We start from the raw sequence: 22,997 nt of genomic DNA, 5'->3' as shown, positions 1-22,997 counted from the left end.
TTTATTCATTTTGTTATCGATGACATATCTACGTTTATTTGAAAAATAATTATGACCTAACATTACTGTATGATACGTATCTACAAGTATAAAACAACTAATGCCACGAAAACAAAAGTTTACAAAATTAACATTTTAAATTTTATTTGTTTGGGGTACACACGAATTACCAAGTGTTATAGACTGTATCTTATACATCAGAGTCCACAGTCATCAACTAGACATAAAAAGATTTATGGATTCTTAATACTAAAGCAAAATTAAGTTCTAAATTTGTACGGCGTTTGAACATAATATCAACCTTTTTTGTGAACTAAGCTGGTTTTACATCTTTTTTTTAATATAAATAAAAAGTACATACATAAAAAAATAAAAAAGGTCCTTAAATTGCCGCTGAATGGTGTAGTACTCACAACAGGGAATAAGAACGACAGCGAAAAATCCAGACTCAATTTTGTACAGAATTTTAAAAATATGGTGACGATTAGTCTCATGTGTACTTCAGAGGAGTTTGTATTGCATTACTCTCGTTGTAACTGAAGCGTTTTGTTCACTCTAAACAAGTCATTATATTCATTATAATTCTATATGTAAACTTATTGAATTGTTTTAAGGCAGTCGCGCGCTTCGTTCACTTTCTCTGCTTTCATAGTTTCTTATATTTTTATTTTATACTTATTATGACGCTCACGATTAATTTGTCAACACAATGATGTGGTATTTCAGTCTGTAGACCTAACTTGCGTGGAGTTTATTAAACACAATATAAAGCCCCTCAAGTACAATACAATATATCCGGAGTTTGCGAAATATTATAAAATTTTACATCGCGAACTTTATTTTATTTAGATGATGACACCCATAAACAAAGATATGTCTGCACTGTTCAAGGTAAGGGTAAAGAAGCATGCTATGCTCGTGAATTTTTCTATTACAAAATTTTGTAATGACGTCATCAACATTTTGGCAAGGATAGGTATTTCGATTTGGATAGGTCCAGTAATAATTCAGAAAGCAAAAATTTGCTTCAATTACTGATAGTTATCCGGTACTTAATCTTAATATGTGTGGGTTTGGAAGAAGGACACGTGTTCTCTTAATATCATTTACTATGTTTTTTCATTTACAAAGCTGGTTTTTTCACCAAAACAAAATGGACACTCTTGCCTTTTTTTATCAACTTAGCTTCTGCGGTACTTCTGACGGTAAGTGACCTGCTGAAAGCGCCAACATTATTTCATAATCATCTAGACTTAATTAGTTACAATTTGGAAATTAATAAAATGTCAAATTGTTGCCGCTATTTTTTTTCTTTGTTAGTTACATACGAAAATATCAAAACAATTAAAACAGAAAAAAGTGGACGAAAGTTGTTTCAACAGAACTTCCCTCGCTCCTGAAGTAGGTACTATGAAACACAACCAGCATTTTCGAAAAATAAAATATATAAAGTTTGATTTTGCTGATTTTATTTTTTTTATGAGAACCCCGAGAAGTTCGATATATAATCTTGAAGTAAATGTAAAGAAGCGTGCAACGTGTAGGTTTCAAATGAGTTTTTACTTCACAAAATTTTGTGATGACGTCATCAACATTTTTTCAAAGACACGTATATCACTTTGGATAGGTGCAGTTTAATACTAATGATAACAGCATTGCATTACCAAAGTTACAGGAAAACGGAGTGAGTCGTTTCCGATTTATTCAATAAAATAAACTGAGTAAGTCATTAATTTTTATGAGTCTGTATAAGAAATTTAAAAACTTTTAATTCACTGATAAACCACAAGGAAAAATACAATTCATTATATTTTGCACATTTTGGATAGGATTTCTTCGGCAAAATTTTGAAATGACGTCCTCATTTTTTTGGGAGGGGATAAACGAATAAATTTTGCTTAACGATTTATCAATTATTACGATAACTTTAAACTATTTACAAGATTTCAGAGTAATCGGTTTTGTAGTTTCAAAGTTATATATAAAATTCTGGATGTCTAGTGTGAAAATTCGACAAGGATTCACACACCACAACTGCAGGAGTATCTTATTTTATGGAATTTAAAAAACTAACCATCTAAAGTGCATGATATTCATAATATATATACATACAAAATGTGACAACAATCGGTCTAGTAGTTTCGGAAATTACTTGTCTAATAAAAATGGATTCAGACACCAGACAGACAGACAGACAGACGGAAACGGCAGACCACTTTTTTCTTACTGTAGAGGTCATGAGTCATGACACGTCGAGAAAATATGAAAATGGCAATTCGCCCGATGGACCCGATTACTATATTTCCCTAGCTTACGCTCGGAAGGTAAAAACCACAAAATTTTCTTAAAACATATATAACCTTCCAGAGGAATAAAAGGAAAAATACATTTATAATTATTGTGTTTGCCGTTTCTATTGAAACACCTGTTGATTTTGCTTGAAACTTTGCAACTGGTAACAGCTTTCGGTTGGTTGAGAACCTTACCAAATTTATAATCAACTAATCAACAAGTGGTGTTTCAATAGAAGACATACATTGCAATTGCATCAAACTAAACGGTATCCAGAGACCACATTTATACTGTTGTCTAAGTGATACATAAGTTACAAAATAATTACCGGTAATACCGGTATACAACTGCAACATATGTATATTGCCAAGGTATAGTTGGTTGCCTACATAATATTTTAATTTTCTGTAATACAATTCTATAAACGTGCTATAAACTTCATATTTTACCTTCAACATTACAGTCATTATCATTACTTGCAGAGTAAATGCTGATACTGCTGAAATAAAGTCAATTTCACGAATGTCAAATTTATTTTTCCAGTGTTTCATAATGAGATCTCCTAAAATATTCAAAAGTCGTGAATTTTATTTTTTTATGATAACCTGTGTTCGTCAAAATAAAGATATGTGTACATGTAGTGGTGAAGTAAAGATAACGAAGCATGCAATGCATGCATTTCAAATGAATTTTTTTTTTAATTAGAAGATTGTGTAATGATGTCATCAGCATTTTAGCAAGGACACGCGTATCAGTTTGAATAGTTTAAGTAAGCTTTATTGTGCCAAAAAAAATAGGTGCAGTGTAATAAGTACAATAATAATAACTGTATTGCATAGTAAGATTTTCGAAAAAATGGAGTAAGCCGTTCTTAATTTGATTATTAAAATAGACTGCCCCATTCGTATTTTTTTAGCCCCTCTCTCTGTAGGTAATTGTAAAAACTATAAAATGCAGTATAGGGTCATGGCAATTTAGATCTGTGTGATAAAAATTCAACATGAATTCATAAACCACAAGTGCAGGAATATGTTATTTTATAAAATTTAATTGCGTACTCTTAGGGTCATCAAACGTCGAAAAAACACAAAAGTAACCAATCGTCCGATGGACCCGATTACAATAATTTCTTAGCATTCGCTCGGGAAGTAAAAACTAGATTCGTCGTTTCCATCCGGCTGTTTTTCTGTTATCTGTTCTACGAAACTAGTGAACAGATTACTCTGAAAGCCTAGATGTACTTTAGTATTATCGCGTACCCAGTGATAGCAAATTAAAAAACAAGTTCCATAAAGATATTATTTTAGAACACCAATAACAAAATTAAAAAACGAGTTGTCAGACGATAATGAATAGATTCAAATCAAATTTCAGTTGGGTATTTTAATAAAAAAAACATATCCACTCAATATTAAAATCACACTATACCGTGTGACTTTTTAAATTTCTACTCTAGTTGGCCATGACGTGTGCGTCAGCAGTGCTATTGAAACGGCTGACGTAAGCGTCATGCCCAACTATTAGAGCAAAAATTACCCAATAGTTAAAATTATCAAATTCATCCATTCAGTTCAATATGCACACTTTTCGTCGCAACAATTTCATTACCACCATTCCGACTACTACCCGTTTCACCTACGATTAATTAATTCCTATTATTATTATTTGAGGCAGAAATCCATCAGATGTAAAAGACAGACACATCATAGTTGTCCACCATGTAGTTATCATTATCATTATCGACGGCGTGGGCAATGAAAATATAGTTGATAACCTGTGTAATCACTTTAAATTATTATTTTGAACAAATAATAATAATCACTGATATGACTCAAACATACAATGAATAAATTAATCGAACGTACTTAATAAAAATGGATCTCAAGTTTAATTTGTAACTATTTTCACTGAAAGAAAGGATATGATGGCCGCGGATATAATACTGATACTTATAATATTGTTACGTTGAACGTGGGTTAAACTCAACAATTTATTTCTTAATAACTCAAATTACACGATTAATTACAGAGCGGTTATGTATAAAATAATGCCGGCGCAACTTCACTGGGTTTTCTCGACACTCGTTGGACTTGACTTGTTCACTGAATTCAGCTCTCGTTATTCGGACTACTCTCACTGCTCCCGACGATGGAATCCCATTTAAACAGCACGCAGTTCTTCTCGAAACACCTACGTCACCGCTTCTAGACTTCTCTGGAGCGCCCACTCGCGATTTCCGCTTCCAGGCTCTTCTGCGGCCGCCGTCGCCGACATTGAGTCATCGGCGACGTACATACGAGAATCCATAGGCGTCGTACCAGGGCGGCGTAGGGGTTTATTTTGTAACAATATATAATAATGCATATCATGATAATAATAAAGAAATCATGTATAACTATAGATACAATATTTTACAATTTTACGAAGAAAATGCGATATCAATTGCTCTAACATTTTGCACACTTTAAGGTTGTCACGAACTTGGTAAATCGGTAATTAGAATTCACCATGATATGTATTTTCTTTTCAAAAACTTAATGACAATGTCTCAAATTCTTTATAAATAAATCTAACGTAAAACATGGTGATTTATAATGCGACATTCTCCTTTATTTGTGGCTTAACATTGAGTGTTTCACGAAAAAGTAAAATAAGCAATTTATTTTATTGATCAGAGAAAGAACAATTTACCTATTTTTTCCAAAATTATGGGTAAAAAGTGCAAAATAATATTAACAAGAATGAAGTTTATTCGTATACGTTACAATTAAACATTTGATGATATTTAAAAATAAGCGGTTTTCCAGACACCACTGATAGACATTATTGAGATCATTTTGGAGAGCAATGGAATCACTAGGAGAATTTATAATCCTGTAGATTTTTAAATCATCAGCAAATAACAAGCAATGAGATGAGATAACTTCCGTGATATCATTGACAAACAAGAGGAATAATAGTAGTCCCAAGTTTGACCCCTGAGGCACTCCAGATCGAGGAACTATATTTTCGACTTGTAACAACGATACTGTACATATTGCACTCTATCTACCAAGTACGATTCAAAAAGTTTTATCAAAGAGTCAGAAAAACCGAAGTAATGTAGCCTCTGAAGTAGAATATAGTGATCAATTTGATCAAATGCTTTCCAAAAATCAAGCTATATAGTATCAACCTGTTGTTTACTATCACTTGCTTCACAAGTAAATTGAATAAAACATACGAGATTTGTAATAGTCGAACTTTTCTTCATGAACCCATGTTGCGAGGGACTAATATACATTTTTATATCCATATAAATAAATATTAATAAGTCTACCCCCATTCTTATTTTAGCACACAAATATTATTGTAAAAAAATTAAATTTGCAGAATCAACTTTTACAATTTGATTAAGAAATTGGATTTGTTTAATGGATTGGTCTTCAGGGGCGAGGGAAGTTATATAAAGTTTTAATGGATAGCCTAGCGGAAAAGGCTAGGCTAGTGACGTCATTGTTTAATTTTTTTTTAATTTTCGCCGGTCATTAATGATTTTTTTTAATTATTACGAGCCACGCTTACCTATAACAGTTAAAATTTTTTATAACACATTTTATTTTTTATAAAACTTGATTATATTTTAATTCTGAACAAACATCACTAAGGTAAAGAATCTGAAAGAGGGAGGAGTCTTACTTGGGTGCGATGATGTCGGACGGTTCAAACAACTTGCAAAATCTAAAAAGCTCTCTTCTGACTATGACATTCGTGATATCAAAACGTTGCGGCCCCGAATTCGAATTGCCGGCATATCTGATTGGGTAGATGAAAGCTGTATTATTCCATATTTAGTTAAACAAAACGAGTACATCTTCAATAATGTGGACGAATACAAGCTTATAAAATTTTCTCCCTTGAAAAAGAAAGATAAGACAGACAGTTTCTTTGCGGTACTTGAAGTTGATATTGAGACATATAAGAAGGCTTTGAACATTGGACACTGCTTGATTGGCTTGGATGCCTGTTCAATTTACTGCGGAATAGACGTCCTCAGATGTTACAAATGTAACGGATACAATCACTCGTCGAAAAACTGTAACAGTGAGTTGTCGTGCCCTCGCTGTGCTGGAAAGCATGTTGTAAAGGAGTGCACTGCCGTGAATCTGTGTTGTACTAATTGTTCAAACTTAAAATCCAATGAGAAATTTGAAAACATCGCTATTGATCATGCTGCATGGGAACGTCAAAATTGTCAGGCATATCAACTGACGATCAATAAACTCAAATTCGACGTTTTCGGTATCTCTATATAGCAGTTAAAAGTTTTGTCCATCGATTCTAGTTCTGTCTCTGATCATTCTGCCTTCACTCTATCTCAGTCTTTTAATAAATCTCAAATTTCTGTCTATTATCAAAATACTCGTGGAATCAACTCAAAGTTATCCGATCTTCATAATTCTATTCTCTGTTGTAATTACGATTTTATATGTCTGTCAGAAACATGGCTTAATAGTTCAGTTACGGATTCTGAATTCTGTCCCCAGAATTTCCATATTGTCAGATCAGATCGTGATTTTCATAAAATGAATGTTAGTAAAGGGGCATCGATTCAATATTTTTAAAATTGATTTGTCATGTAGAGGATTTGATTCGTTACAGTGTACAGATATAGTCTGTGCTAAATGTTCATTAGGTCATTTCACTATTTATATATTTGTTGTTTATATTCAACCTATTGCAACTGTTGATGAATATGAATTGCTATTTAATTTACTAGGTAATTTTACCAACTTATATAATCAACAGGTTATTATCATCGGTGATTTTAATATTTCAGATTACCAACCTACCTTGTCATCTTCTTCTCTAAGTAGCAGAAAATTATCTTACCTTTTCAACTTCCTTGATTTCTGTGACTGTCAACAGTTTAACAATGTGAGAAATGCTAATGATCGTTTCCTAGATCTGGTTATCTCCAATCGTCACTGCTCTGTTCTGAGATCGATAGATATCTTACTGGATGAGGACATTCACCATCCATCTCTTCTCATCACTGTGGTTTCTCGGGAATCTCAACCAAAAGTGATCAATAGGAACAGTTTGGAAGATAAACTTTGGAATTTTAGGAGGGCTGATTATCCTGGCTTATACAGTTATATATCTCGTATTGATTGGTCATGTATTCTTGATATTACAGATGTTAATCTAGCTTGTACTCATTTGTATAGTCAGTTGAAGATTGTTTTTGACTTGTACGTTCCTAAAACGGGTCTCGTCCGTAAGTCTGTTTTTCCCCCATGGTTTTCACCTTCTATCATTTGCAAACTTAAGTGTAAATGGCGCCTACTACGAAAATTAAGGTCCTCTAATTACATTAATAATTCTGAGATGATCAATGACTTCAGAAGACTACGATCTGAATTGAAATGTGACATTAAGCGGGCACAGCGCCAATATTTGCTTGATATGGAATCTAATATTAAATCCGATCCAAAAAAATTTTGGGCATATGTTAACAGTTTGAGGAAGTGTACTGGTATCCCTGCGCAAATGACTTATTCAGGTGAATTGCTTAATAGTCCAGAACAGATTATCAATGCGTTTAGTGCGTATTTTACCAGCAATTACAGTGATTGTGCTGTCACCAACATTGATGATTATTTTGATACTACACCTAATGTGTCTATTAGTCTGTCAAATATATCTGAGTCTGAAGTGCTAGGTGCTCTAAAGAAGTTGAAATCCAATCTTACTGCTGGTCATGATGGGATTCCTGCGTTCTTGTTATCAGACTGTGCTTCAGCTTTGTGTTATCCTTTGACCATAATATTTAATCTAATTTTAAAAACAAAAACTTTCCCTGACATCTGGAAATTATCTACTATAACACCTGTTTTCAAGAGCGGTGCTAGAAATGATGTGGTTAATTATAGACCAATATCGTTAATATGTAATTTCAGCAAGATCTTTGAGATGGTATTACATAAATTTTTATTATTTAATGTTAGCAGTAGTATTACTGATTCCCAGCATGGTTTTATCAGTGGTCGATCTACTACTTCAAACTTATGTTCATTTACTCAGTTTGTTTCGGATAGCTTTGATGCCAAGTTTCAGGTTGATGCGGTATATACCGACTTTACTAAAGCATTCGACAAACTAAACCACCACATCTTACTTGCTAAATTGCATAATTTTGGCTTCTCCGATTCCTTGTTGTCTTTAATATCGTCGTATCTATCTAATCGATCCCAATGTGTTAAGTATTATGGTCATGTTTCTAATAAGATTTTAGTTCCATCGGGTGTACCACAAGGTACAGTTCTTGGACCTCTCTTTTTCACTATTTATATCAACGACATTGTGAAAAAAATTAATTCTAGCACACTTATATACGCAGATGACTTAAAAATTTTCAGAAGGATTTCTTCTTTGGATGACTGTCGTTTATTACAGAATGATCTGGACCATTTTTGTAAGTGGAGTTATACTAATCTACTTTCTGTGAATTTAATGAAATGTTTTGTAATGTCATTTACCAATAAGAATTCAGAAATACTGTACAGCTATACCATTGATGACACTATTTTATCCAGGGTTAATTCATTCCGGGACTTGGGAGTCACCTTTGATTCAAGATTAACCTTTGTTAATCATATTAACAACATTTGTGCACGTGCATATAAATCTCTAGGTTTTATTTTGAGATGCGGCGGTAGCTTCCATGATGTTACTTGCTTGCGCATTTTATATTTTTGTTATGTGCGCTCCGTGCTTGAGTATGCGAGCGTAGTTTGGACTCCGTTCTCTCAAATACATATTAACTCTTTGGAAAAGATTCAGCGGCGATTCCTGAAATTCTTGGTTTTTAAAATTGATGGCGTGTATCCCGCAAGGGGCTCTTCCCATTCCACACTGTTGGCACGTTTTGGTTTTGACGACTTACAGACAAGACGCATTAGGGCTTCTTTGAATTTTCTCCATAAACTAATACACTTTCAAATTGATTGTCCCCATCTCCTTAGTAAATTGTCATTTTCTGTTCCGAGACCTTCGTCCCGATACCATTACTCATTTTACTTACCAACTCCTCGTATTGACATTGAAAAGCACTCTCCAATATTTGAAATGTGTACCCTGTACAATCAATATCAAAATACTTTCGATGTTTTCATGTGATACACTGATAACTACTTTCTCTGGCGTTTCTTCCAACGGTCTAATTGTACTATTGTCATAATTTAACCTTTCTGGGTCAGGCGGTAATTTATAGCTGTGTGATGAATTTGACAGTAGTTTTTATACATCTATACCTTCTGTATGTATCTGTTGGTCTGTAATTGGGACTAGTGCCTGTTGACCAACTTACTCTAATAATAATAATAATAATAATAATAATAATAATAATAATCACTCGTCAACATCATATAAAAAAAATCTGATGCAAGTTTTTACATTACCAATCAAATAAGAGACATTTACTTAGGTATTACAATTAAAAAAAAATTGTGCTGATGGATCAAAAATCTATCTATTACAAAATTTTCACGTTTGTTTCCCGACTATTAGTTTTAATTTGCACGAACTATCTGTTATTGTTCTAAGTTATATTTTCATTTAGGCATCTGTTTATTCTAGACTAAATTATAATCCACGTTATAATCCTATAAACTTACGTGCAATGAACAAAAATTGGCTTCTGACTAACGACAGATTTTTTGTCTTATTGAATTGTCAATATGGGTAGTTGCCCACTGCCAACTTGATGACGTCTGTTTTATCACGCTTTATTTTAATTTGTTGATAACATAACAACAGGAACAAAAGAACTGAGATCAATTGGTAACAAAAAGATCAAATACCACATGGTGGATAAAACGGTCGAATCATATTCTTTCAGCAAAATGGCTCTCTGACAATAATTCTGAATATAATATAGTACATAATAAATAATATGAATGTTCGTTACTTAGCTTGCTATAGACTTAAATGTAGTCTAAAGAGATGACCACTAACTACAATGAGTACGCCACGTATATATTCATCTCTAGAGTTGTAATATTATATAGTATAGGGTAAAATATTTTTCTGTCGGTCATTGTAACTTGCACTAAAAATATAAAATATATACATTACATTCATTTCAATGTTGAAAGAAAAGTTGACTGCTGAAAATATACTGGTAAAACAAGCCAATAACGATGCTGATGTATTGATTGTTGAAACAGCAATAGAGCAATTTAATTCGACACATACAATTATTGTTGTTGGTGAAGATGTAGATTTGCTCGTATTGCTCACTGCTCGAACTCCAACTGAAAAAACTATTTTCTTTTTAAAACCAGGAAAAGCTTAACATCAATCGGAAATATATAGATACTTCTAAAAGTTTATCTTCTTTTGCAAAGTGTCAAAATCACATACCTACTATTTCTACATGCAATAACTGGCTGTGATACAACATCTGCATTTTATAAGAGGGGTAAAAGGACAGTTTTCAAAATGTTTGAAAAACAAGGTTTAGTTGAATGTGAAACTGTAATTCAACTCAACATGAGATCATCACAAGTGGCGCTCACTTTCTTCTTTCGATGTACGGAGCTCCTAAAAAACTACCTGCTTAGATAAACATCGGTATGCATGTTTCGTCAAAAATACCAAAAACAAAAAACAGGTACAATTAGCTTGTCTTCCTCCAACCTCGGCTGCTGCTCACCAACATCTTCTTCGGGTATATTACCAAGTTCAAGTGTGGCTTGGTTATCAGAAAGACCCAACAGACTGGGGTTGGAAGTTAGTTAACAATGAATTGGAACCAGTTCCAACTTTGCTTCCACCTGCGCCGGAAAAATTGCTAAACGCAATTTTTTGCAACTGCAAAAAGGGATGCAGTGTTAAATGTGATTGCAAAAAAGTGGGACTGTTCTGTTCTCTAGCGTGTAGAAGTTGCCAAGGCAAGTCATGCTCTAATGTTGAATCAAACAATTGATGATTCATTCGACGTCAACGAGCTGACTTGCGATACATCGTTATTGACTGAATTTACTTGCACCCAAAACGAGGATGAAGCAGAAGAAGAAGAACAAGAAGAAAAGCAAGAAGAAGAATTCGAAAATTACGACTCAGATGAATGAATGTCTACTTTTTTTTATCAACATCGCTTTTTTTTTGCTAATATCCATTATTTACAATAGTTTCAATTAAACTGGATCATTATTGACTTGTGGAGTAGACCTACTGGGGAAACCACTTTAAAAAAACGCGCTAAGTACATTACTTCATAGGTGGCGTGGAAACGTGTGCATTTTATGACGATTACAATTTTTTGCACCGCTATATCTCGGAAACGGTGGCTCGTAGGAACAAAGTACACATACATTTTTTATAGATAATTTTATGATCTATAATTTTAGTCTGAAGTAGTTTTATGATAAAACTTACCGTTTTGCTGAAAATCGCGAAAAACTCATTTTGTTGACATTTGACCTTGAATAAAATTTTTTCCATACACGGGAATGATGGGGAACTTTCAGGTTTTGTTTACAATTGTATTTTGAACAATTGTACCAAAATTCAGCTTGTTGCGAATTTATGTAGCACCGAATGTCTAATTTGACCGGACTATAAACTTCTTAAACCTTTAATAGTTTGTATGTATGTCCTTCACAAAAATAAAAAATAATTAATTAATACTAAATGTTATATTCAGCTAGTATCCTACACCACTTTATTTGTCAACAGTTGTTCAACGGATAAAGTATTTATTAATCTTAATATATATAAATCTCGTGTCACAATGTTGGTCCTCAATGGACTCCTAAACCACTTAACCGATTATAATAAAATTCGCACACCATGTGCAGTTCGATCCAACTTGAGGGATAGGATAGTTTAAATCTCAAATTATAGTCGCAATTTTAATTTATTGCTAATTATTTGTCTGCTATTATTTGACAGTCACAATTATCTGTTAACTCCAAATGATTCTAACAGATGTCGATACCTTTCGACTGGGTTTCTAATATTTAAACGATTAAATTATTATTGTCAGTCAAATGCCACCGAAAAAATCTAACCTCAACAACGCGAGCAGCAAAGGGTCACGACGCAAACGTGTTGAAAGAGCTCAGCAATTACCAGAACAAATCGAAACAAGAAATGCAGCTGAAAGAATCAGGACTGCAGAAAGTCGTGCACAAGAATCTCAAGAACAGCGTGACGAACGTCGGCAACAGAATATTACGAGAACAAGAGCGGCACGAGAACGAAACATAGCTACAGTACGAGTACCAGATCGACAAAGGCAACGGATCAGCCGCTCATTAACACGTGCATCATTCGTTCGGCTTGCCTTTGAATATGCACCAGATATTAACTACTCAGCGCATTCAAAAATTGCTATCGGTGGAATGGATAAAGTATGTCAATATTGTCAGGCATTGAAATTTCGGAATGAAGCAGCCGGCATGTGCTGCGCATCAGGAAAAGTTGTGCTGTCACCTCTACCCGCTCCGCCGGAGCCTTTATTATCCCTTCTTACTGGCAATTCAGATGATTCCAAATTATTTTTGCGTAAGATACGGAAATTTAATTCTTGCTTCCAAATGACGTCATTTGGGGCAACTAAAATTTGCGATCGTGCATCCGATGGACGTAATTTTGAAACTACATTCAAAATTCAAGGCCAGGTGTACCATAAAATCGGATCACTGATGCCAATGCCTGATAACAATCCGAAATTTCTTCAAATTTATTTTATGGGCGATTGTGAAGAGCGCGTGACGACTCGGTGCCTGTATAATTTTATTGAACAAGCAGAGGAAAGAGCAATTGTGATATTATTGGAAAATTTTTTAGAAGATCACAATCAACTAATTCAATTGATCAAAAGAGTTTCGCCACGACTGCAAAATGACAATTATCAAATCGTCATAAAAGCCGACAAAGTACCATTAGGTGAACATGCTGGTAGATTCAACGCTCCAACTGTTGATGAGGTTGCTGTTATCATGGTTGGTGATCGTCGAATCTATTTGTGTTAGCTAAAGACAGGTTAACCAAAAACATTGTGCACCGATTGGTGTTAAATTAAATTGAAATTGAAAGTATTTATAATTCAAAAAAATAGATATTAATGTTTAAAACTTTAAGACTGTCTGCCTTGCCTACCTCATTCATGAGTTTAAGCGTCACATGTTATTTACTGTATTATACTGTAATATACTTATATTTGTTATAAAATTAAATGGAAATAATAAATCTGATAAATTTTTATTTTGTACCTATTGATTTCTGCTTAATATCAAGTGTAAGAACATTTTAATTAATTGTGTTCAACGTACTTCCCCTTCAAATCTCAATCCAGTGAATTTGTATACCAACATCAACATTTTCGTCTTTGTTCGTAAATAATTTCATTGTACTAAAGGGTTATAGTAGTAGAAAGTCAAATAAGGAGATCACCATATTTTTTTACAAATACCATCTGTGTGAAAAAGCATAGTGGACTCCGTGACTGATGTTCTCTTATTGTTCCTCTTAGATTGTTTACTATAATGTAATATAACAAAAACTTTAGTCACAGCAACGCGTGGCCGGGTCAGCTAGTTTAATAATAAAAATTTATTGGCATGAAACTATTTTCTGAAGCAAAACATCACCAAATCAAGCACGTTATTAGAACGAATTTGCCTGTAACATAATAATTACATTGTAACTATATCTTAGCATAGTAAAAATAGAAGTGGATTGCCAAACTACAGATAAAGGAGTATATCGTGCCTTATATGTATTTAAAGAGAAGTTTACTTATAAACTATTTGAGATAACGTCACTAAATAAATTTATTTGCGATGACATCACCACATCACTAATAACTTATATATTTATTTAAGACAATATTCTCAATTTTTGGAAAGAACTAAACACGTTCTGTTAACGTTTTGCCACCTGCAAGGTGGCAAAAAATGAGAATAGCTTTTAGATATCAAAATTTACCAACTTCAGATAAAGATTCACATAATATAGGCCATTATATTACCTGAAATTTCAAAGTATGAACTAGGTTTGGGAACTTTTGCTCGGTAAAATTATCTTTATCCGGAATTTAGACATTTTCAAATATCAAAATATCGTTGAGATTCTAGCGGGAATTTCGTATAGTTGGTAACGCTGTTTAAATAAAACTAGTGTCAATCCGGTCAAACCTGTCAAAGAGAACAAGAGAACCGTGGATCGAATAATCGAAGTTTAAGTACATCGTCGAATACGTAGTGTAGAGTTATTATAAGTCGCTTATTTAAATGGAAAAACCTTCACGAGGAAGTTTTAACATCCCAGGGACTGTTATAAATGGTCAAAATGCTCAGTTGTTAACTTCTACAGGAATTTCCTCCGTCGATTCAATCCTAGGTAAGTTTTAGGTTAAGTGGCCTTTGTTCGTTAAATAAACGGTTTCACTTAATTGCAGGAGGCGGTTTGCCCGTGGGGACTGTGACCATTATAGGTAGGAGGAACTGTTTTAAATTAAGATTTGAATTTTTCAGCAGTACTGTTACTTTTCTAGAGGAAGATATCTATGGTTCCCATGCAAAAATTATGTTGGACTACTTCTTGGCGGAAGGAATTGTTAATGATCATTCCACACTAGTCGCTAGCCTAGACATGAATCCGTACAATATAGTAAACTAACCACTTTCTTTACAAGGCAGTTAATAAAACTTGTTCTTTTAGATTAAAAATCTTCCAGCTGTGATTCATAATGATCCTGAAGAGTCAACGATCAGTTCAGACTCTATACAAGACGATAAAATGAGAATAGCTTTTAGATATCAAAATTTACCAACTTCAGATAAAGATTCACATAATATAGGCCATTATTTTGACTTGTCCAAAACTATGAGTCTTGCTGACATAGAAAATTCCGATATTTGCTACTGGAATGGACAACGAATAGAAAATGGTACAAGCATGTTTGCCAATCCCGCATACAATGAATTGCTAAAAGCTGTAAAAGAAAAAATAAAAGAAGGAAAGTTCTTTTTAAAAGATAATCCTTCAAAAAGGAATGTACTCAGAGTAGGCATTCATTCTTTGGGATCACCAATGTGGCTACCTAGTAGAGATTCATATCATCTAATGAATGAAAGTCGTGACTTGGATATGTTTATATTTTGTCTCAGAGCTTTAGTAAGATCTGCTTTTGCCGTGGCTGTGATAACCATTCCAACTCATTTATATCATGAGGTGTTTATTTTGTTGTATTATAATAAGAGTAATTACTAATTTATTTCATTTCATTTCAGAACTCACTTGACAGATGCATTCATTCTAGTGACATTGCAATGAGACTACAAACCTTCTCAGGAACTGAATTAGAAAATAACTTCAGTTTATCTGATTACCATGGGTTTTTCCATTTAACTAAATTAGCGGCTATCAATTCGTTCGCGTCAAAACATCCAGGGTCAATTGAATATGTTTTTAAGTTGAGGCGAAAAAAGTTTCATATTGAAAAATTGCATTTACCCCCAGGTTTGTTGAACTTTTTGGGTTTAGATGTAATAAAATAATTTTACTTTTCTAGATTTGCAAGAGGTAGGTAGTAGCAATTCTACACCACCATCAATAGCATGTGGGAGCAGTAATAAACATCTTTTAGAATTTTAAGTAAAAATGGTACCTTCTTGTTTAAGTATCTATTTTATTTATTGCAGAGTATTATATTTTTCAACACTATGGTGATACATTTTTATGTCCAATTACCATTTTGATCAGTGATGTGATACAATTACTGTAGTGATAAATAAAGTACATGTTTTTATATTTTAAGTTTTCTGTTAAAATTATATAAACCTACTTAATTTTAGAGTTTACATTTTTATTCACACAATGGTCACATATAGTTACATAACAACAGACCTAAGTTAAAGTAAAATGTTATGTTACACTTCATTTTATTTTGTGCAACAAAATTATCGGTAATTTTAAACAAAACGACAAAAAATACGCTTATAAGTAAATACAATATATGTATCTTGTTAGTTATTTAAACCTTATTAATGCAAACACAGTTTAATAAATGTTGTTAGGAACCATGGATGTAGGATGGCAGGTGGGACCATACCTCATTTAACCAATGTTAAAGAAACCCTTTCCGCAGTACATCGGTAGCGGTCGGTTATCAACAGATGATCCACTTTGGTTAAGAATGGGTTCACAGGTAGCAAATAGTAAAAGAATTTGACCCTTTATCCATTCATGACTCTTACCATTAACATTGATTAAATACATATGTACATTTAATCAATGCTATTAACTTCCTACATGTTAGTTTTTGTATTATATGTCTAGCCCCTCGATAACCGCTTTTGAGGACGCCACTGGAACAACCAAGTTTCTCGGAGGAGTGGGAGTTGGAAGAACCATTTATGACCCCAGTCGAATGCGCGCTACTAGGCGATTTTTCAAACTCTCTTTCCTCCTCTCACTCTACCTCCACGTTAGGAACGTGCAAACAGCTATCAACAAATTTACGATTAAATTTAAAGAGGCATGCCTAAAAACAATAGGGGACGTCGGACGACATTCGGACCACATTTTTGGACATTCTGTGAGTGTGCCTACTCTAACTCAGTTACTTCCATAGAGGTAGAATGAGAGGAAGGAAGCGGCTGATAGCACGCTTTTGACTACGGCCATAAATGGCTCTTCCAGCTCCTCCGACAAACTGGCGTGCTCGAAAGCGCTTAACCGGGAAGACCAAGGAAAGCTTCAACATGCATGGATAGGCGCATCAAACGAACTTGTTAAAATGATCCTTGGAAATCCGCATCGAGGATTATGGTTGAAATTTTGGAACTAGAATAGTCGCTACGAGAACAGCGCAGAGAAGACTTATCGAAGCCAAATTATTTAATAGATGCTCTACCAAAAAAACACTTATATCTGCGAAAAACATATGTGTTGGACTTGAATCTGCAAGAAAACGTTTAAACTAATCAGTTGACGATTGGAAAAAAATATTTTCTGCTCGGTATAAAATACACTGCCAGACAAAAAAAGAAACGACACTTGAATATTTGTAAGTTTACACTAATGTTTAGTGTCATTACTTTTTTTACTATTTTGTGTCTTGACATGTTTTAGAATAAAGATATGTTTTCTGTCAATGAATACATTAATACCTTGCTTTTTGGAATCCTTTTTACAAAAGTTCGGCCAATTGCAGGTTACTTAATCACAAAAAATTCAAATGTCAGGGTAAGATAGATGTCCAATTAATACTAGATTTAATCCTAAGTACGTACGGTCGCGGCCATAGAAAAGTAGAGCACTTTGACATAACAAGGTTTTAGTTTTTATTATTATTTTTTAATATTATAATGGCAATTTGGATGTAAGCTTTTGATTTGAAAACCGGAACAGTGACTTTGTGAAAATTGTTTGATTTGTCAGACACAAACATTAATTAAACCCTAATTTTTTTTTTAAATTTCGAGGAGTGTCAAATCTAGTCCACACTATATTCTAGTCGTCCAGTTTTCTAGGCCCGCGACTGTACCTCCTACAATATAGAACATGGTAAAGGTGGCGTCTTTCTATGGGGATGTTTAAACAACTTGGAATGGCGTTGGGTTCCTACACGTCATTAATGAAACTATGGATCATTCTGTCAATGTTATGTTATCTTACGCAGAATGGGAAATGCCCTTACATCAGTGGCGGTTCGTGACCTTTTGAAATGAGGAGACATGTTGTTATTATAATAGACGAAATTGTGCGACGGAAATAAATACAAAAATACATTCAATAAAAGTAAAAAAGTACTTGTTCACATAAGTAGGTATCTCTGGTTTTAAATCATTACTGAGAAGACGCAAAACAAAACAATTTATTACTTTTTTCAAACCGCACATCCACAAAAATTTACCATACTTGTTATGTCTATTAAAATATCTATGAAAGTCTCTCGTTTTGCCATGAACACTTTTTTTTGTTAATAAATTAATGGTAGCTCTCCCTAAATTTTTAACTAAAATTTTACCGTCGTAAGACAGAGAATGATTTTTTATTAAATATTCAACTGAATTAATTATTTTTATTTAAAATCAAATAATTTCACTCTCGCGGAAAAAAAATGAAATCCCGCAATTGAGTTACTGCTAGCGGTCACTGTTCGAACAGGACCCGCTTCCAGCCGAATACAGCGACTAGACGCACGGTTTCCATGCCAACGGTGTAAACAAAACGTCTACGACCCGGTTTATAGAAAGCGATGTTAAAGGATTAACTTTTAATTGAGGTCCGTTGCGCGACAACGCGCATGTTTTAACCACTCACGGGCTCATAGTCCACATTTTAATCCTCTGTTAAGTTAAACTAATCGAGGATTAAATATTTAATTCGCTTTTCTATAAACCGGCCCTAAATGAGTCATGATTTGGTCTCCGTTTTTATCAGCACTTCACCAACAACATATGATATATCCAAAACACAACATCTTGAGAGATTAGGTGTGAGTTTTGATACATTTTATACAAATGGAGCTAGATAAAAAAAATTAGTTTTGATAATTATGACAAAAATTTCCCCATTATTTTTTAAATATTGAAATTACTATTTTGCTATGTCCAGTGTGTTTCTAGACGTTGTAATTTTGGGGGGACACGTGCCCTTGCCCTCTGGCATCAGCCGCCCTTGCCTTACATATCGTTTTTCAACAGGATAACGATTCAAAACGTACTTCATGGATCAATAAAGAGTCATTCCAAGAAAACAACATTTAAATTTTGAAGTGGTCAGCGACTAATAAGAACTTCCGTATTCACGAATAAACAAAATCTGCTAACATAAATCCAAGAAATATGGAAAACCCTCCCCGCTGAGGTCATACAAAATGTGATATCTGCCAAGCTGATGTGAAAAAGTTATACAAAATAATGGATATACCATCAGTTACTGACTAATAACAATAACTAAACTAATGTGATCGTTTGATGTTATTTTCTGTTGTTGGTTTTGTTATGAATAAATAAAAAATTGTTTGAAGGTTATTTCGACAGGATTTCCCTCGCCCCTGAAGTACGTACAGTCCAACAAATCCCGCTTTTTTTGAAAATAAAAAAAAAAAGAATTTGCGAATTTTTATTCGTGATAACCTTTATACATTCAAAATAAATATAGATAAGTAATACCAGTAACCGCTTAAGAAGATAAATGAGATCATATAAATTTGTTTTGACACCCTATATTTTTCTTTTGACGTTTCTCTACCTTATTTCACTTATTTTTTAGTGACACGCTATATATTTTTTTAGAGATTCTTGTATAGCTTGCTTATATTTGGTCGGCAATTCTGGAGTGACCTTGTCGTCAACACATGATAGTAACCGGATTAACAATTGCTCCAAAAATATGAATACACTGATAAAGCGCAGGACTACGGTTATATGATTGTATTAGTGAATTTTCCCATTTAAAAATGTTTCGGTCAACATTATTTCAACAAGGACACGTATATCAATTCCAGCATATGCAGTGTAATACTAAAAATAACACTAAGGTGTACCGTTCTAGAGGTTTCGTTAATACCTAAAACAAGTACAGAAGTATGCTGTTTTATAAAATTTAAACCCTGCGTAGATACTATGAAAAATTTCGAGGCGATGTCGTCACATTATTCGGGAGATTGGACAAATTTTGGTAGCGTTTTACCATCTGTACGATATTCCTAACATGCATATAAAATTTAACAACAATCGGTCCGGTAGTTTTGGAGGTTATCTGGATAATAAAAATCTGGATAGATACAGCCCCGTAGCTAGAAAACTTATTCAGGGGGGGCATGTTTGTCGACAGAGGGGGCTTCATGTAAATATATATACATATTTTGATAATACTACTTTATTTTTTCTCAGTTTTTACATTTTGAAAGAACGTTAAGATAATTGTAAACGTCGATTTTTTACGCTATTAAATTTTCGTAAAAACCTGTCGAAGTCCAAAGAATTGGTACGGTATTTTTCAAAAGTCAGAAACACCAAGTTTGCCAATCTTTGATGCGTCATTGAACGCGCCGGACGATTTATTCCGGTTAAAACAGAGAATGTATTTTTTTTTAGATTCACAAACAGTGACCAAAAACACTAGGTAACAACCAATTTGTTTGAGTTTATTGTTAGATATTAGAAAAGGGCGACCCTGTAGGTTTGTCATGACAACAAACAAGAACACATGAATAATTGTAAAAAAAGTAATGAGCTGTAGTTTTTTTGTATTCTGTATTTTTGCGTTGTATTTCCTAAAGTTCATTAAAGCTTCTACGAGCACGTACCTCTTGACTCCTTTTGAGTTGGGAGGCAAGAAGCCCAACGTTAGCTATTTTAAGACTTTTGGTTGTCGTGTTATGTCATCAGAAGAAACCAAATCAAGATAAGTTCCGACCAAGATGTAAGGAAGGCGTTTTCGTCGGATATTCAGAAGAAGGGATTTAGAGTATGGTTCCCAGAAGACAGAAGAGTATACATAGCTCGAGACGTAAAATTTATAGAGAAAATAGATTTAAAGTTGAATGATGACTGTGAAGATCTCGTTCTTCAAGATCTGGAAGAAGGAGACGTCATACCTCCAACTTCCACGATCGACGTTCCCATAGATCCTATGATCGAAGACAATCGACAAGAAATCCAAGATAGCGACCAGAGAGCAGCAAGTGAAGAAGAGGGTTCCGAGAATGAACATTTCGATCAAGAAGAAGCGGCATCAACTAGACGTGGTCCAGACCGTCCGCGAATCGAAAGAATTAGCTTGAAGGGAAGACCTCGAAAACGATACAACCTCAGAACCGAAGAAACCACGTTGGCAAGCGAAGCACCAGTATTTGGTTTTCTTTCCGAAATTCCATTAGATCAAGCGTTGAACGGTGCCGATGCGAACAAATGGTTTGAAGCTATCTGCCAAGAAGTAGAAAGCATTGTTAAAAATGATACTTGGAAGATGGTACAGTACCCCAGTGGAGAAGAGATCATCGGGAGTCGCATAATTTTGAGAAATAAATACAAAGCTAATGGTATGCTAGATAAAAGAAAAGCCAGATTAGTGGCACAAGGTTTTAACCAGAAGCCAGGTGTGCATTTTAATGAGACGTTTGCTCCTGCAGCTAGAATGAGCTCTATACGTCTGCTCGTATCCTTGGCAGCAATTCACGACATGAAGATTGAACAGCTCGATGTAGCGAATGCCTACCTGAATGGTACCCTCGAAGAGAAGGTCTTCATGAGACCTCCAACCAATCTAGCTAATATTCTTGAGTCTATCATACAGAAACGGGGCCGATCAAGTGTAGCCGGCGAGAAAGCCGCAAGAATGTTGGAAGACTTTAGGGATGGAAAGCAAATTTGTCACCTACAAAAGTCCCTGTATGGCCTACGCCAGTCCGGTAGAAGCTGGCATATGATGTTGGACAAGGTATTGCGAAAACTTGGTGCGATTCCAACCAACGCCGATACGTGTGTATATTGTGTTGGACGAGGGGAAGATGCAACGATGGTTGTTATTTATGTCGATGACATACTGATAATGTCAAGAGATTCTAACAGAATCAAGCAATTTCGAGAAAAATTGTGCAAGGAGTTCGAAGTGAAGAAACTCGGTAATGTTGGCTATTGTTTGGGAGTCGAGATTGAAGTTGAGAAGTCAAAGATAACTATGCACCAAAGAGGCTACATCTTAGACCACCTCAAACGTTTCGGCATGGAGAATTGCAACCCGATATCAACTCCCATGGATCCGCAGACAAAGCTCGTCAAACCAACGACCGCTGAAGAAGTGAAGAATTTCCCGTATCGCGAATTGATAGGTGGCTTGACATATTTGGCCATCACCACTATACCTGACATCAGTCACGCAGTGAGTTCCTTGGGACAGTTCAATCATCATGGCAAGGTCCATTGGACAGCAGCGATGCGAGTGCTTCGATATCTGAGGGGTACTCTGAATTATGGTCTTGTGTATACAAACTGCCCCGATCCTGTAAAAGGCTATGCAGATGCCGACTGGGCAAATTGTGCTATTGACAGATGGTCGTATACTGGATACATCTTCATGTTAGCAGAGGGACCCATTCCGTGGGACTCCAGGAAACAAAAAACTGTGGCATTATTATCCACAGAGGCTGAATACATGGCATTAACAGAAGCAGCCAAGGAAGCCACTTTCATCCAGAAGTTCCTGCTGGATTTAGGGTTCGCACAGTTGTCACAAATGGTGCTATTCAGTGACAACCAAGGCACATTGAGACTGGCTCAGTATCCGGTCTATTATGCGAGGAGTAAGCACATCGACCTTAGACATCACTACATCAGAGAAGTGGTGAAGAATGACTCATTAACTATACAACATGTCCCTTCGGAAGATATGATTGGTGACATCTTCACCAAGGGTCTAGCAAGTATAAAGCATGGTTCCTTCACGGAGCAGCTAGATCTAGCACAACCCCGGGTCGAGGGGAAGTGTTAGATATTAGAAAAGGGCGACCCTGTAGGTTTGCCATGACAACAAACAAGAACACATGAATAATTGTAAAAAAAAGTAATGAGCTGTCGTTTTTTTGTATTCTGTATTTTTGCGTTGTATTTCCTAAAGTTCATTAAAGCTTCTACGAGCACGTACCTCTTTATTCGTAATATTTATTTTTTTGCATGTTTAGTAGTAGGCTATGAAAT

General features: G+C 34.6%; 1 protein-coding gene across 1 annotated transcript; it reads left to right on the top strand.

Annotated features, from left to right (window-relative positions):
* The first annotated feature begins 14,456 nt into the window (after window positions 1-14,456).
* LOC135129194 (elongator complex protein 4) lies at window positions 14,457-16,104 on the top strand. The gene is made up of 6 exons (XM_064056312.1): window positions 14,457-14,685; window positions 14,744-14,779; window positions 14,840-14,955; window positions 15,007-15,519; window positions 15,579-15,807; window positions 15,860-16,104. The coding sequence occupies exons 1-6, from the start codon at window positions 14,577-14,579 to the stop codon at window positions 15,940-15,942; spliced, it is 1,086 nt and encodes a 361-aa protein (XP_063912382.1). The 5' UTR covers window positions 14,457-14,576; the 3' UTR covers window positions 15,943-16,104.
* The last annotated feature ends 6,893 nt before the right edge of the window (window positions 16,105-22,997 follow it).

This window comes from Zophobas morio, unplaced genomic scaffold (assembly GCF_036711695.1).
Source record: "Zophobas morio isolate AGI-343-1 ecotype UQ-CSIRO unplaced genomic scaffold, CSIRO_AGI_Zmor_V1 ptg000014l, whole genome shotgun sequence".
Classification (NCBI taxonomy): Eukaryota; Metazoa; Arthropoda; class Insecta; order Coleoptera; family Tenebrionidae; genus Zophobas; species Zophobas morio.
Note: the sequence above shows the minus strand (reverse complement) of the source record. Positions and strands in the feature narration are given on the sequence as shown.

Bases quoted from the DNA above. Each gene is read 5' to 3' on its own strand.
- LOC135129194 (XM_064056312.1), top strand. From the start codon at position 14,577: ATGGAAAAACCTTCACGAGGAAGTTTTAACATCCCAGGGACTGTTATA. The intron at 14,686-14,743 runs GTAAGTTTTAGG...ACTTAATTGCAG, and splicing joins CTCCGTCGATTCAATCCTAG to GAGGCGGTTTGCCCGTGGGG. The intron at 15,520-15,578 runs GTGTTTATTTTG...ATTTCATTTCAG, and splicing joins CAACTCATTTATATCATGAG to AACTCACTTGACAGATGCAT.